At 42.3% G+C, this 14901-nt stretch overlaps 1 protein-coding gene across 5 annotated transcripts in view; it reads left to right on the top strand.

Moving 5' to 3' along the window:
* LOC140895066 (protein FAM169B) overlaps positions 1-9042 on the top strand; it is a 54923-nt gene extending 45881 nt beyond the window's left edge. The window contains exons 7-10 of one of the 5 annotated variants that reach the window (XR_013636446.1): positions 65-193; positions 4033-4136; positions 4943-5538; positions 8985-9042. Coding sequence is in view for 4 of the 5 variants with exons in the window: in XM_073304251.2 (XP_073160352.1) it covers positions 65-193; positions 4033-4136; positions 4943-5167 (458 nt within the window). In the remaining variant the exon portion in view is untranslated. Of the gene's footprint in view, positions 1-64; positions 194-4032; positions 4137-4942; positions 5992-8984 lie in introns of those variants that run through there. The other 4 variants (XM_073304251.2, XM_073304250.2, XM_073304252.2 and 1 more) reach the window with 4 other exon arrangements.
* Positions 9043-14901: the final 5859 nt, after the last annotated feature.

Here is a 14901-nt window from a genome sequence, read left to right as displayed (position 1 = left end):
TCACTAATGCTTCCCCGTCTCTCTCTCCCCCCCTCCACGCCCCGCACTTGGTTTTCCTGTTCAGTTTGCCAGAAATTCTTGCAGACCCATCCAGAGGAGCAGGATCGACTGTGGGAGGTGGAAGCACCAGGGGACTGGAGCCAGCGTGTTAGTATCTGGTTAAAGATTCAGCTGGAAACTGCCCTTTCAGAAAGTGAGTTACAAACTGTACGGACTTCTCCTTGTCAAAACTTCACAGTTAAAAGCTACGCTTCCTTAATGATGACAAAATGCTGCTTCCTCTCATTGGCAGCACGTGGAGAAAGTGCTAAGCATGCGGTTCAGCACGTTGTCTTTTTATCTGACTCAGAAGCGACAGGTACCTCTCAGCTATCGGGGTGGGTGGTATGTGTGCAAAAAGTCTATGGTTAGACCCCAAAGCAGGTATCTCAGCTCTAGTATGTTAAAAAAAAAAAAAAAAAGGCACAGGTGCATTGAAAGGCAACTAGAAAAATTTCTAGAGCCATGGGGATGAGAGTTACTGAATTCACTGTTCAGAGGCAATTTTCATGCCATTCTATGACATAAACTTGAAGGTTCCGCCTTCCTTTGTGTTCAATTGAAGGGAAAAAAATCTGTGTTCCTTATTGTACAGCACAGTACTTGGTAATCCTCAAGAGAGGGCCAAAATATCTAGTAAACAGGGCCAGGATTAGAGATTCTGAAGTAATGAAATCAAATTACAGAGACTCCGAGGGCTACTGACAAAATGCAGCCCTGGTGTAAGAGGATGGAACTCCCATTGCAGTGCATTATACCAGGGCAACAATTAGCCCAGTGAGGTTAGCACCATATATGGTCCATAGAGATGGGTTTATTTGTTTGTATAATAAGAAAAGGATTTAGGGGAGATACTTGTATTTGTGGAGGCTGTAGAGAAAGAGTATAAAACATATATGTGTCCCTCTCTATAACCTCTGAGCTGTAATGTGCTATATCTCCATAGTGGAAAATGACAGAAATAAGTTAGCTTGGCAACAAATAGTAAAATATGCTTTTTAAAAAGATTCTCAGCTTATGGCTTATAGCTCGTCAGTGATCCCTTTCCTAGAGGGTGAATGTGCTGAGTTGGCTTTAACTTGACCATCTTCAGTGGAACTTCCAACTACCATAGAAATGGAATGTTAAAAACAACAAGGTGTTTGTAATATATGTATTAGATATACATATATATTTATATTATATATAAAATCTATGAGAGAGAGTGTGTGTGTGTGTATAGCATGTGTGTGTATCTCCCAGTGCATGGTAGATTACATGTACAGGAGTTAATGTAAAGGGGAGCATGGGACAGATAGTACCTACTACAAAGAGAGGGACAACTTCCCCAACTTTCACTGAGCTTGGAAGAAGTGCTGATCCCACAGCACTCCCCCTCTTGGCTGGTGAGGTAGCAGCAAAAGAATTTTATGGGGCATCATACTTTCTGCTAGTAGTAGGATAAGCAGCAGCTCCTCCCAGCTCAGGTGCACCTCATCCATCTCCTCTACAGGAAGATCTCTCCCCCTACCCCCACCCCATGGTTCCCCAGACTCCGTCCCTGCTAAGGGAGACTGGAATTGGAGTCTAAGTTACTAGCACCATGCTTTTGCAGGAGAAAAGGGAGGCGAATGATACGTCATAGAATGGAGCTCTTGAGGTGTGCCTTTACCCAACTCTGCACCCAGATGTTTGCTTGGATCTCTATAGGCTTATTTGAGGACATGAATGTCTTTCGGATCTAATTCTTCTGTGTTCTCTTCCCCCTTGCTGCATCCCGCCAGCATGAGGCAATGTAGTTCAGCATCACCAAATAATGTTGGTACATATGACAACAGCCACCAAGATTAGTGAGCTCCCCATCCTGTTCTGGGCTTCTTGAACAACCCTTCTGCCCCCGTTCCACAGTACTAGGCACTGTAGAAGAAAGCTATTTAATAGCTGTAACTGTGCAGCTCTTCTGCTGCATACTATGTAGTTTTTCAGAGTCAGGAATAAATTCTTGTCATATAATGTTGTAGGGCTTTTACAGAAAGATGTGTTCCAGAAAGGTTCAAACAAACCTGAGATCAGAATTTTAATTTTGCAAGGATATAGAGCGGCATCTAGTGGCAGCACAGATGAACCAGAAATGGTTCGTAGATTTGGGTATGCACACATTTGTAGATATGTGTTAGAAGGGAAACCTAGATGGATATGTTCTTTTCAACATGTTTGTTGAATTTTTATCAGTGTATAGCGATAAAAAGAAATTCCTTGGTGCATCATACATGGAACTGGAAATTTTCACTTAATTGTTGTTGAAAAATCAGCCAAGGTTAATTTATATCAAATAGTTCCAGTAACAGAGAAGCAGCAGCGTTTGCCTACAGAGGCTGGCTGAAATGTGAAAATAATTTAAGATGAATATGCAGCGAGGCTTCTACTTGCTGAACCAATCAGGCACTGAAATGAGCAGTTCTAGAGTAATTGAGTGAAAGTATGTAAGGTCTACAAAAATAAAGTGAATGTGAAAAGATAAGGTGGGGGAGGTACTGTCTTTTATTGGTCCAGGACCTAAAGAGGAGCTCTGGATAAGCTCCAAAGCTTGTCTCTCTCACCAACAGAAGTGATTCCAATAAAAGATAGAACCTCCCCCATCTTGTCTCTCTAATATCCTGGGACCAATATGGCTACAGCCGCACTGCAAGCAGGGCCGGTGCAACCACTAAGCGAACTAGGCGGAGCTGGGGCAGGGAGCTGCTGCATGCGGCTCCCCGGGCTGAGGGAGGGGGTAGTGGGGAGCTGCCGCACGGCTCCCCAGGCCAAGGGAGGGGGCGGCGGGGAGTTGCCGCACAGCTCCCTGGGCCGAGGGGAGGGAGCGAGAGAGGGGGTGGCAGGGAGCTGCCGCAGGGGGGGCACCTCAGGGTGAGGGGGGGCTGCGGAGCTGCCACGGGGGGGCACCTCAGGGCGAGGGGGGGGCGGGGAGCTGATGCAGGGCTGGGGGGGGCGCAAGGTGGAAGTTTCGCCTAGGGCGCGAAACATGCTTGCACCAGCCCTGACTGCAAGTGAAAAGAAAAGCAGATTCCGTGGGAAATAACTGCTTTCCAGGCTTTTGGGAATCATGAAAAGTACCTTTTATTGTCTAACAGGCAACTTACAGACCAGTGAACTCTCTGAGAAATGGATTCCATTTAGCGGAACAAACTTTCAACCTAAGGCTAGAAAGGTTTTCAATGACATTTTAGTGCAGACATTCATGTGCCGATGGAGGAATATCCTGAGATTTTTAATGCTATCTGGGAAGAGGATAGGGACATAAGCGCAGTGTTAATAATTTATTTTTCTGGTCTCTCTGCACTCATTTTACCCCAATTAATAGTCAGAAAATCAGAGTCAGTCAGAGCTAATTTGTTGGGCACTGGAAATATTAGACGCCGTGCTTCAGTCTCAACCATTACAATTCTTCTGAAATAATCAGAAAGGATGGAAGTTTACAGTCACCCCAAAATTAGCCTGACATGCTGTTGTTGCACATCAGGACCCTTTATGTCAAGATAGTGGAGGCTCAGAAATGGCAAATGTAATTAAAAACTTTTTCAGATGTAATTTATACCTGGCAAGAAGTGCGGGTGTGAAAACTGAGGGCTAACTGTTCAAATTGCATCTACAGCACTAACAGATGCATCTGTTTGCAGGTAGATGATGTGATATTTACAAGCAGAAAATTTTGTGTGTGAAAATGCCAGGTGTGGGTTTTCTGCACATTCAGATAGATGGACCTGCAAATATTTCAGGTGCAAGTGGCTATCAGAAAATGGGGTTCTTCTGACCAAACCTATGCATTTGTCTTTTGTGGCATTGCCACCTATTGCACAAGGGTTTTTTTGTTGTTACTGGGCTGCGTGGTTAATTGTCAGAATTGGAGGAGCGGGACTGAAATTGTATGAGGACAGCATTTTGTAGGTATTTTTTTGATAAAACTGTTGCTATGGAAGTTGTGCCAACATTCTTTCATTATGATCTTGCCCTTAGAAAACACAGTTAGTCAGACTGCTTCAGAGGAGGAAGGAGGCTGTCATATAGAGGGAGCTCAGGATGATGAACCCATATGCTTAGATGCAGGCCCGATGAATGAGGTACGTGATTAGTTTATCATTTTATGATCCTCTTTTTCATAAACATTTTCCCCCTACTTAGTGAGTTAGGGAGCCTAAATAGGAGAGAGTGACACAAATAAACATGGATGATCTTCTATCACTGGGCCATTGATTTATATGGCTAATCTGTAATTGCTCTGGGGGCTAGGTGATGAAATGACCATCATATGTGAAAGTTTTTACTTTGTTCCTCACTGAGGTATAGGAACTGTAACGGAGCTGGAATGCTACAACAGCAGGTCTGTACTGGCTTTCTCAACTGACCTGCATACATAGTAGGTAGAGTGGTTGCATAGTACTTTGCAATTAGAACGCCCTCTTTTTAATTGCTTACATTGGGCGTCTGCCCCCACACACTTCATTGCAGGATCGTGGCCTAAAATCATCTTGGCAATTGGAATGGACCAATTCTCCATAAACACAATAAAATATACTCAAGGAAACAAATCAAAATAATGAAGCTCATCAAATAATAAATAATGAGAGGGGCAGAAACAAAACAGAGTAAAATTAAGAACCATGGTTATTGTGTTTACTCCTCCCCTTTAGGTTGCCACCGAACGATTACTTGAACTAAATCAGTTTGTTGTTTTCTTAATACAGACAGTTCTGAGTATTTGTGTAGAGCATCAGGAATCTATTATATATAAACAAAATGGCTATGTTTTGGGGTCCCTTTTGTTTCTAAGGGCATCTTGGATTAAGGTCACATCATAGTTTTTACACGGTATATATGTACCTTTCATAATACCAGGATGATCCTTGTGTCTTGGTTCTAATTTCAGGGAGGTGAATGTATTCCTGATATTAGGAAAGTGGCACAAGAAGCCAGAGACGACAAAGGTAACACAGCAGGAGAAGCAAGGACATTACACCTGCAAATTCCCAAGGAGGAGGACTTTAGTCAAGGTACAGCTGATACGCAGCAATGTAAGGGATCTAGGAAAAGAGCAAGGACTATGGGCCTGCTGGAAGACAAGACTGCTAAGCATCTCCGAATGATGCCTTAATTCCCTCACTCAAGGAGCAAGATCCACTGTGCAGTCATAAAAGGCTAAAATAATAGACTAAACTAGTCATAATCTCTAACCACACTGAGATTTCTCCAGATTAGTTACAAGGGTTTTGCAAGGCAAATATTCAGAATCTTTTAAAAAAAATAAAAATAAACTATTGTTCTTTTAATTGTTCTTTTCTTTTGTTTCCTTCCAAGAAATTAAATAGCAGTCGAGCCTAGTTATTTCCCTGCTTTGGAAAGATTTTAATGGATCGTGTAAGAGGTCTAGAAAGGAGGAATTAGGTGACTTGTAGATACTGATGTAAGAAGATATTTCTATGGAAACAACTTCCTGTATTATGCAAGGGAGATACTGCAACACAGGTTGGTATCAGAATGATAGCTCTGTAACCTTCCTTTCAAAAAGAACAGTTGAGATGGAAATTCTTTCTGCTGGAAAAGCTCAGCTGAAAGATCTTCCTTTAAGCTACGAAGTGGACGGGGGAGGGGGGACAAAAAAACCCCATGGTCTACATTAATGCAGAAGTTTGGTACAGACAGGCCGTAAGTTGCCTTTAAGTTGAGACACTGAGATCACATTGTGTATATAATTTAAGGCACAGTTGCAGGAACTTTGTGTGGATTGCTTATCTCACGTATTGTATTTCATGTGGACCAGTTCCTAATGCTTTACAATAAAAGAAAATATATTGATAATGTGTCTCACCAGCTTGCACAAGTTACAGTGTGGTTTAAAAAAAACCCCTCACCTTTCAGTCTCTCCCTCGCAAGGTAAAGTCAGTGTGGTGCTGTTCTAGCTTGACTTACTGATGTATCAGGAACGCTTTATTTATAATACACAAATCAATGCAAGGCAGTGCTTCATTCTACCCTTACAACCAGCCTCCACTGCAGCACCAAATGGATGCACCAGGTTCCATGTCATCACAGTGGATGTTGCATTAAAGGTTGGACACTTAAAGGTTTTCAACAGTTGTCATGGATCTAATCTTCTCTGAGGGTAAAATTTACCCCAATGCAAAGAGGCCTGCTCATGGCTCTCTGTGCTTCTGTGATCCCTGGGTGCCATGGAGGGAGCTCTGAACTATCCTTAAGAGGCAAGGGGAGCAGTGGTCAGCCTGGGGTAGGGTCTGGGTCCACATATACCCAGATCCTGTGGCCTGCAGTTCCCACATAGGGGTCATGGAGGGGGCAGAGGAATCTATTCCAGTCTATGGACTGATGCAGGATTCATAGAGAGGCTGCACTGTACCATGTCCACAGATTGCAGAGGAGAATTCTTTCCCTTTCACACCCTCCATGGGTCCCCACATGAAGCCCTGTCACTGGTTTTGTGTAGGAAAGGGTGGATTTCACCCACAGACTCTGATTTAATTTATCACTTAAGCATGTATTTACATCGATCCATGTTCAAGAATGTGCTTCAGTGCCATTGAAATCAACCTTTTCTGGGCATCTTCTACAAAAGAGGGAGTTATCTACTGGTGCTGTAATTGGAAATTATGTTAATTTTGCCATGAGAGGTGAAACATTGATCACTGAACCAGCCATAATTCTGATGCAGACATGATTAGCAACCTCTGACAAAGCTAGCCTGTCTCAGAGAGTAAGATTGGCCCATCCATATGTGGCTGATCTGTAGAGGATAGGCTGGCCCAGTGCAATGAGTGTATGAAATGGGGATTCGCTTGGGAAACAGTGCCCTTATCCATGGCATCTTAGTTTCTCTCTACCTAAGTAGGGTACATCTGGCATCTTTTATAAAACATTGTATCAACTGTTGGATGATACCTGGCCCAAGGCATAATAGAAAATAAAGGCAGCTGTAATCTTCATGACCGCTGATCCCATGTTTCATTTTAGTCCACTATGACAGCTGAGTTTGCTGTCATAGATATGAACGCCCCACGAGCCATCACCTTCAGCCTCCAATTAAAATCTCTCCAGCGCATCATCAAGGATCTACAACCTGTCCTGAAGGACGACCCAGGACTCTCTCAGATCTTGGGAGATAGGCCAGACCTTGCTTACAGACAGCCCGCCAACCTGAAGCAAATACTCACCTGCAACCACACACCACACAACAAGACCACTAACCCAGGAACTTATCCTTGCAACAAAGCCCATTGCCAACTGTGTCCACATATCTATTCAGGGGACACCATCATAGGGCCTAATCACATCAGCCACACTATCAGAGGCTCGTTCACCTGAACATCCACCAATGTGATATATGCCATCATGTGCCAGCAATGCCCCTCTGCCATGTACATTGGCCAAACCGGACAGTCTCTATGTAAAAGAATAAATGGACACAAATCAGACGTCAAGAATTATAACATTCAAAAACCAGTCGGAGAATACTTCAGTCTCTCTGGTCACTCGATTACAGACCCAAAAGTGGCAATTCTTTAACAAAAAAGCTTCAAAAACAGACTCCAATAAGAGACTGCTGAATTGGAATTAATTTGCAAACTGGACACCATTAAATTAGGCTTGAATAAAGACTGGGAGTTGATGTGTCATTACACAAAGTAAAACTATTTCCCCTTGTTTACTTCCCCTCCTACTGTTCTTGTCAACTACTGGAAATGCCCCACCTTGATTATCACTACAAAAAGTTTTTTTTCTCTCCTGCTGGTAATAGCTCACCTTACCTGATCACTCTAATTACAGTGTGTATGGTAACACCCATTGTTTCATCTTCTCGGTGTATATAAAATCTCCCCACTGTATTTTCCACTGCATGCATCCGATGAAGTGAGCTGTAGCTCATGAAAGCTTATGCTCAAATACATTTGTTAGTCTCTAAGGTGCCGCAAGTACTCCTTTTCTTTTTGCGGATACAGACTAACACGGCTGCTACTCTGAAACCTATCAAGTTGTCAGTATATCCAGGTTGAATTTCTGTTCTCCCTCTTTGGTGCCCAATGATCCACATGCTGGTTTCCTAGCTGTTGTACCTTGATGGGTTTTTTCAAATGTGAAAGGATTTTCTTCCTATGCTTCTGCTGATTGAGCCCTTTATTTTCCAAATACACCTTTCAGGAGAAATGCATAATGAGATAATGGGCATATCCTAAAGGTGAGCCAAGGTTAAACTCTGATGGGACAGAGTTCTCTGCATGTTGACAGACCAGCAACTGCCCCAAAACTAGTAAACTCACTGCAGTTTCTCTACCCACAGACAAAATGTCAGCTAACCACGAGTAAAAATTCCCCTCCTGATTGTGTGATTTAAGGAGGTCCCATCTTTGGCTCATCTGCCCTTCCCATCAAATGGAGGAGGTTAAACACAAACATTGAAAACAAAGGAAGCTGGAAACTAGCCCATTATTTACACCCAATAGAGCATCACAGCTGGGTGTTCTAAGTTAGCAGAATCAAAGGTGCCATGCTGCAGGCTGCATTTGTCTCAGTGACAAATGCTACAAAAGGAAGTAGGCTTCCCCCTCCACATCATGTGCGTGCTATGTCTCTCTCTCAATAAATAATAATACAGGAGATGTGGAACCGACTATAAAAGGAGTCTTTTTAGGACAGCTGACTTAAATGATGTCCCAGTCTGAGTACTAACCTCCTTTGTGTACATTAAGGTATCTGATGCATTTATTAGAAGTTCAGACCTGCAATTGATTCTTGGCTGGCCTTAACTGTTTTTGTATAAAAGCCTTACATGCTGCATTAGGTTAATGTGCCAGTCTTTCATTTTTGGACCCCTTTGTTGAGCTCTGTTGTCAATCACACATGCAAAGAGTTTGATAATCTCAACTAGTGATGGGACTGAACTAATTTTTGTTTAATTATAGGTTTTGTACGGTACTCATTACTCTAGTGTCTGAGCACATCATATGCAGTAATGGATTTATCCTCACAACATTTCAAAAAGGTAGGGGAATAGTATTTCTATTTTACAGCTATTGAATTGTGGCATAGAGCGTCACACATGCTTTCTGTGGCAGAAACAGAATCCGCATCTCCTGCATCCCATCCCAGTGCCTTTAAGGGGAAAAAAACCCTTTCCTCTCATAACAGAACATCCAGCACAAACCTTACCTCTCACTCAGGAATAAAACATTTTGTATGAGGGACAGCTGAATGGTTTAGAGAGAGAACACTTTGGTAGTGGTTGGAAGTTGATTTAATCATTCAAACCTTTTGAGGTTCATCTTGGCCACTAGACTACCCCTAATGGTGTCCACATCTTCATAATCACAACACAATTAGTGCTTCTGCTTAGGGGAGAGAGGAGAGAAAGGGCTGTGTGTGTGAGGACAGGACTGTTGGCAGATCTAAGGTGAAATTTGCCCTGGATTTGCCTCCTGCTAGTCCTTATGAACATTGGGGCTAAAAATTCACCCAGAAATAAAAGAGCTAACCTCTGAAATATGCATTAGCAGAGTCATCTAGGTAGATACCCATGGTGGATGCCAGCAAAATCAAGGGTCTGAAATGTAGATCATAGATTCTAAAGCCAAAGAAGACCACTATGATCATCTAGTCTGACCTCCTGCATAACACAGGGCAGAGACTTCCACCCTGTGATTTCTGCATAGAGCCCATAACTTCTGGTTGAAATAGAGCATGTCTTTTAGAAAGACATCCAGTCTTGATTTAAGGCCTTAAAGTGATGGAGAATGCACCACATTCCAAGGTAAGTTGCTCTAATGGTTAATTGCCTTCACTTTTAAAAATATGCACCTTATTTCCAGTTTGAATTTATCTAGCCTCCGCTTCCAGAGATGGATCATGTTATGCCTTTTTGGCTAGATTAGAACCCTATACTATCGGATTTTGTCTCTCCCTGTAGGTACTCACAGCCTGTCATCAAGTCACCTCTTTCCTTTCTCTTTGATAAGCGAAATAAATGGAGCATCTTGGGTCTGTCACTGGAAGGCAGGTTTTCCAGGCGTCAAATCACTTGTAACTCTTTTCTGAACCCTTTCCAGTTTTCAATATCCTTTTTAAAGTGTGGGCACTAGAAATGGACACACTATTCCAGAAATGCTCTCACTAATGCCATAGACTGAGACAATCCCACTCCTTCTTGATATTCCCTTGTTTATACATCCAAGAATTACTTTATTCCTCTTAGCTATGGTATTGCACTGGAAGCTCACGATCAGCTGGTTATTCCCCAGGACCACTACATCCTTTTCAGTATCACGGCTTTCCAGGAAAGAGGACTGTATCCTATTGGGGTATTGTGAGCTAAGATGTGATACCCACAGTATCTTTATAACACAGATCCCCAGTTGTCTTAATGATGAGCATGCACTGTAGAGTTTGGATGCCAAGAATGCCAAGGATGCCAAGAAATTTGGAGCTATAAACCATTTCCCGTGCATTACTTCTATGGCCAGGGTTGTCACAGTTAGTATACATTAAATCTGGCTCTGTCCCAGTGTTTTATTTAGTATTACCACAAGATGGCAGCATTGTACAGCTTAAAAATTCAACAGTGCCTATCATGACCTGTACATGACAGTGCCAAGAATGCAAACATGACTGTTTTACCTAACTTTTTAGCAGCATTACTGGAACAGGGAAGGAATGAATAGGGTACAAAAGAGGCTGTCTCCATATTTACTAATTTGATTGTTATAGCTATTGAGTTTGTCTTTTGACCATGAACAGACTTATCCTTTCAATGTCTATGAACCTAAGGTAAAGTCATGGAGGCAGATTGAATACAAAATTTAATTGGACTATGCCCTACAGAAGGAAGCCTGGTTTGAAGTTTTTCATAACCGTTCCCTTCACAATTTTTTCAGGCCTACCAGGGGATGATATTGAGAGATACAAAATATATTTTGGAGCCTCATGTCTACTCTCTCTAAAATTCTCACCTGTTTGGTAGTCTAATAAGGTTGACAAGTGACCTTAGTATTATATCTGTTTCTGATCCTTCTCTGCTCACCTCAACCTTCGCTTCAGAAGTCATAAAAATAATGTTTGATTTACTTTAATATAGTTACTACCCTCATATGCTATGAATCCGAATTCTGTTTGAGAAAGCATCTTTGAACACATGGGTCTTTAGATAACATTTTTTCCTTTGCAACTAAACCTCTTTTGTGTCCATCCCATCAGGAAGAAAAAACATATTATGTAACCAGAATGATATAATTAAATGGATGAATAGTGAAACTTCAGTGTTCTGGTGGATGTATTGACTGTTGATTATTACATCCTCCTCCCCAACTATCTTCAAATATTTAAGGCGGACATTCCAAAATGAATAATTCTTTGTGCTCTTGTTGCCCTTGTTATAGAAGGATCTTAGAGATTTAGAAGCATGAACTCAGCTCCTGTGAGTTCAGCAAATACTTTACCCATTTTTCATATGGGTCAGTTGACTCAGAGAGTTGACCCCCAAGGTGTCCCATGTCGAGTCAGTGGTGAACCTGGACCAGAGACTAACATTGCACCTTCAACTTGTGCTACTTCCCAAATAAAAGGTACAATATTGTACTTAGAATGGAGTGTCTTCTTTAATTGTGATTGATTTGTGCTGACCCATTTTCCTAGGTAAGGTGTGTTCCAAAAGAAAACCAGATCAGTTAGCTCAATAACCAAATTGGTATGGTTTAAATATAAAGCCATGAAATCACATCTTTTGGTGTCCTTTGCTATGGATGAAGAAGGAAAAGAGAGTTTCAAGCTTTGTCTGCCTAACAGGATTGCTGCCAAGATTTACATATTGACGATGCTGCGGATAGAGAAGGAATGAATATTTCCAAGTAGAAAATTCTTTTCAGCAAACGCAACACTGAGCTGTGTAAATAAGAATGCTGCCGGCTAAAATTAATTGTTTGCTATTGATTTATTTTGTCCCTTATACTTTTGCTGTTACAGACCATGCAACATAATTTAATGCACTAAAGACAAAACTACAATTCCATTCCAAGTCTCTCTGTTAGTTTTCACTTGTTTTGCAATTTAATGCTAAAGTCCCAGTTTAATTACTTGTTTGCCTTAGCCTTTGTCATTGCTCTATTGAGTTTTTCTGTTGTGAGCTTATTTCAAACCATCTCTTTTGGTTTTAATTTAATATGAAGGTATCATTTTTAGAAGATCAATCATCTTCATTGAGAAAGATCCTTTTGGTGCATAGACAAAGTTGAACTTTTTTTTCTGCCTGAGTGGATCACCCTGGCTGAGAAATGTTGCATTTGACGGAATCATAACATCTGATGCTGTAAATATATTTTAAGGTAAATAAATATACTGCCAGTGTGATTTGATTTGAAAATTAATAGCTCAATCCCTTTGTATCACGCTATGTTCAAGTTTGGTGACCTGGAGGGAACGAGCATGCCTCTGGTCAGCTGGACTGACCTCCACTTAACGGAATTTGTTGCCTTTGGAGAATACGGATGCCCGGCAAGTCCATAAAGCTCACTGCAGGGAACATTGGGGGAATGAGGGGAGAAATACATCTTCCTAACAATGATCTAGACTGGCTAATTTTCCAAGTTATTTCATTTAATTTTTTGTCTTGGTCACCAAAAGAGCCGAGCATCTTAACCCAGAAGCGTCTAAAGCAAATTCAGTCTCCAAACTGCACAATATGAAATAACCTCCCAATTCCACCCCACCCCACAAGATTCTGGGGCTGGTTCAATTGCTTTTAAAGCTCTTTCTCTTGTGCTGCCTGCAGAGCCCAGCTGCCGTAATATAGGCTGAAATGCTGCTTTTATCCTAGTTTGTGTAGATGGCTGGTGGGTAAATCAATTGGAGTGAAAGGCTTGTATTGTCTTTCTTTGCTGCATGTCACAAGCACAAATATTTTCATTTTCATGCTTTGCTTGGAGGAGGCTGAAGCCTTTGGCACAAGCCACTTCTGCTTGTTTGACCTCCTTTGTGTGTATGGAATGGTGAGGAGTAGCTCTGAGAAATACCGAACAAAACTATCAAAATAGCAAGAGAAAAGGTCAGGAAGGGATCCTGCTCCCCGTAGACATCAGAAGCATCTGTAAGCGATGATATTTAGCATGTCCTGCCTGAGCAGTTAAGTCATCAAAGACACTAGAACCTACAGGTAGGAAATATTCTTGGAGGAAGTCGAATGGATTGCATTGTACACTGCTGCCATGCTGGAGACAGGAGGGAGGCCAAGAACTTTTGGCCTCCAGTAGACGAACGCCGCTGCCCTTTCCAAGTGAGGCTCTCTATTTACAAGCTGGGGCCCATGGGGTAATATTGCCGCCTTGGAAGAGAATGTTGATGTATGGGAAAATAGAGTTGTACCAAAGACAGAGCTAGAATTAGGCACAAGCAATGCAATGGTCTCTTGGGCCTCCATGATTTTGCCTCTCCACAGGCTTGTGCTGACTTAGTCACTCAGAAGCTGGGCCAATATCTCTCTCACTCTGGGATGAGAGTGAGGGAGGTAATTTTTCCTCTTCTCTCTCAGCAGTCGGGTCTGAAGGGGACATAATTGTTGTTTGTTTTGTGTTTTATTAAAGCACCTAGTAGCCCTAGTTATATTCTGGGATCCCATTGTGCTAGGCACTGTACAAATACAGAATAAAAAAAAGTCAGTACTGCCCCATTGGACAACTGAGGGAACCTGTAAGTCCAACACTGGTCAAAGGAAAAAGGCATCGTTCCTGGGAATGCATGGAGGAAGCCAGTGCTCAGTCGCTCAAGGCCTCCAGTGTAATACCACCCATTGTTCTGTAGGTTTGATACTAGAGTATGTACACAGAACAGTGGATCTGTGTGACTCAGATCAGAAACAAGTGACTTTGCCAAATCCCAAAGATGAATCCAAACCCTGGACAATAAGGTGATTTAGTGAGGACATGAGCTGAGACTTGTTTTATTGTTATAGATTTTTCATGGTCCCTTGCTTTCATCTGCCTTTCTCAAACCTGCTTCTGCTTCCATCACCTTGTGCTGCGTTCAGAGTCTACTCCTGGGGGAATTCTGCATCACTGTGCATGCGCAGAATTCATGTCCCCTTCAGATTTCTTTGCTTTCCCGCAGAAAAATGACTTCTGATGGGGAAGCAAAGGGAAGCTGCAAGAGCAGTCATGTGCCCCTCCCTAGCAGCCAAAAACCAGGCAGGTTGGTTTGGGTGCCTGGAGCAGCCAATAGAGACGTAAATCACCACTGGGGGCATGTGAAGTAGTGGGCAATTGTGCATGAGAGAGAGAGAGACACACATACTCTGTTCCTCTCGCTCACTATTGGGGCATGCTCAGCATAGAAGGACAGGGCTTCAGGGTGTGTCTAAGGAGATAGGTGTGGCGCAGGTTGTCCCCTCAGGCAGAGCAGAATGTAGCAGCCTGCCTGCTTAATGAATTCTTCCCTTTGTCTTGTGAATTCACCCAGGAGCATAAAACAGGTGTAAAAGTTTTAAGGCTCCTTTACATGGCCAGAGTTGACAGTATGGCCTTATAAATACTTAGGATGCTTTAGTGGTTAGAACTGGTCTAAACTTTTGGACTGAAAAAATTTCTTATCAAAATGTACTCCATGAACTGTTTGCTACTGACCTCTCTGGAGATGGTCAGTAGCCACAATAAGTTGTGAGTTTGATTCTCCAGCCCTCACTTGCTCTTCAGTTGGCTATGATGTAAAACTGAGCATATGGATGCATATATTTGTTGACTAATAACTAGAAATAAAGGGTCAAACCTAGCTACATTACGATTAGGCAAGGAGGGTAGGGGATTTCCTCCAATGCTCCCCACTCCCATTATCCATCCATTGTAT

This window comes from Lepidochelys kempii, chromosome 10 (genome assembly GCF_965140285.1).
Source record: "Lepidochelys kempii isolate rLepKem1 chromosome 10, rLepKem1.hap1, whole genome shotgun sequence".
Classification (NCBI taxonomy): Eukaryota; Metazoa; Chordata; order Testudines; family Cheloniidae; genus Lepidochelys; species Lepidochelys kempii.
The sequence above is the reverse complement of the archived record's forward strand: the minus strand, read 5'-3'. Positions and strand labels throughout refer to the sequence as shown.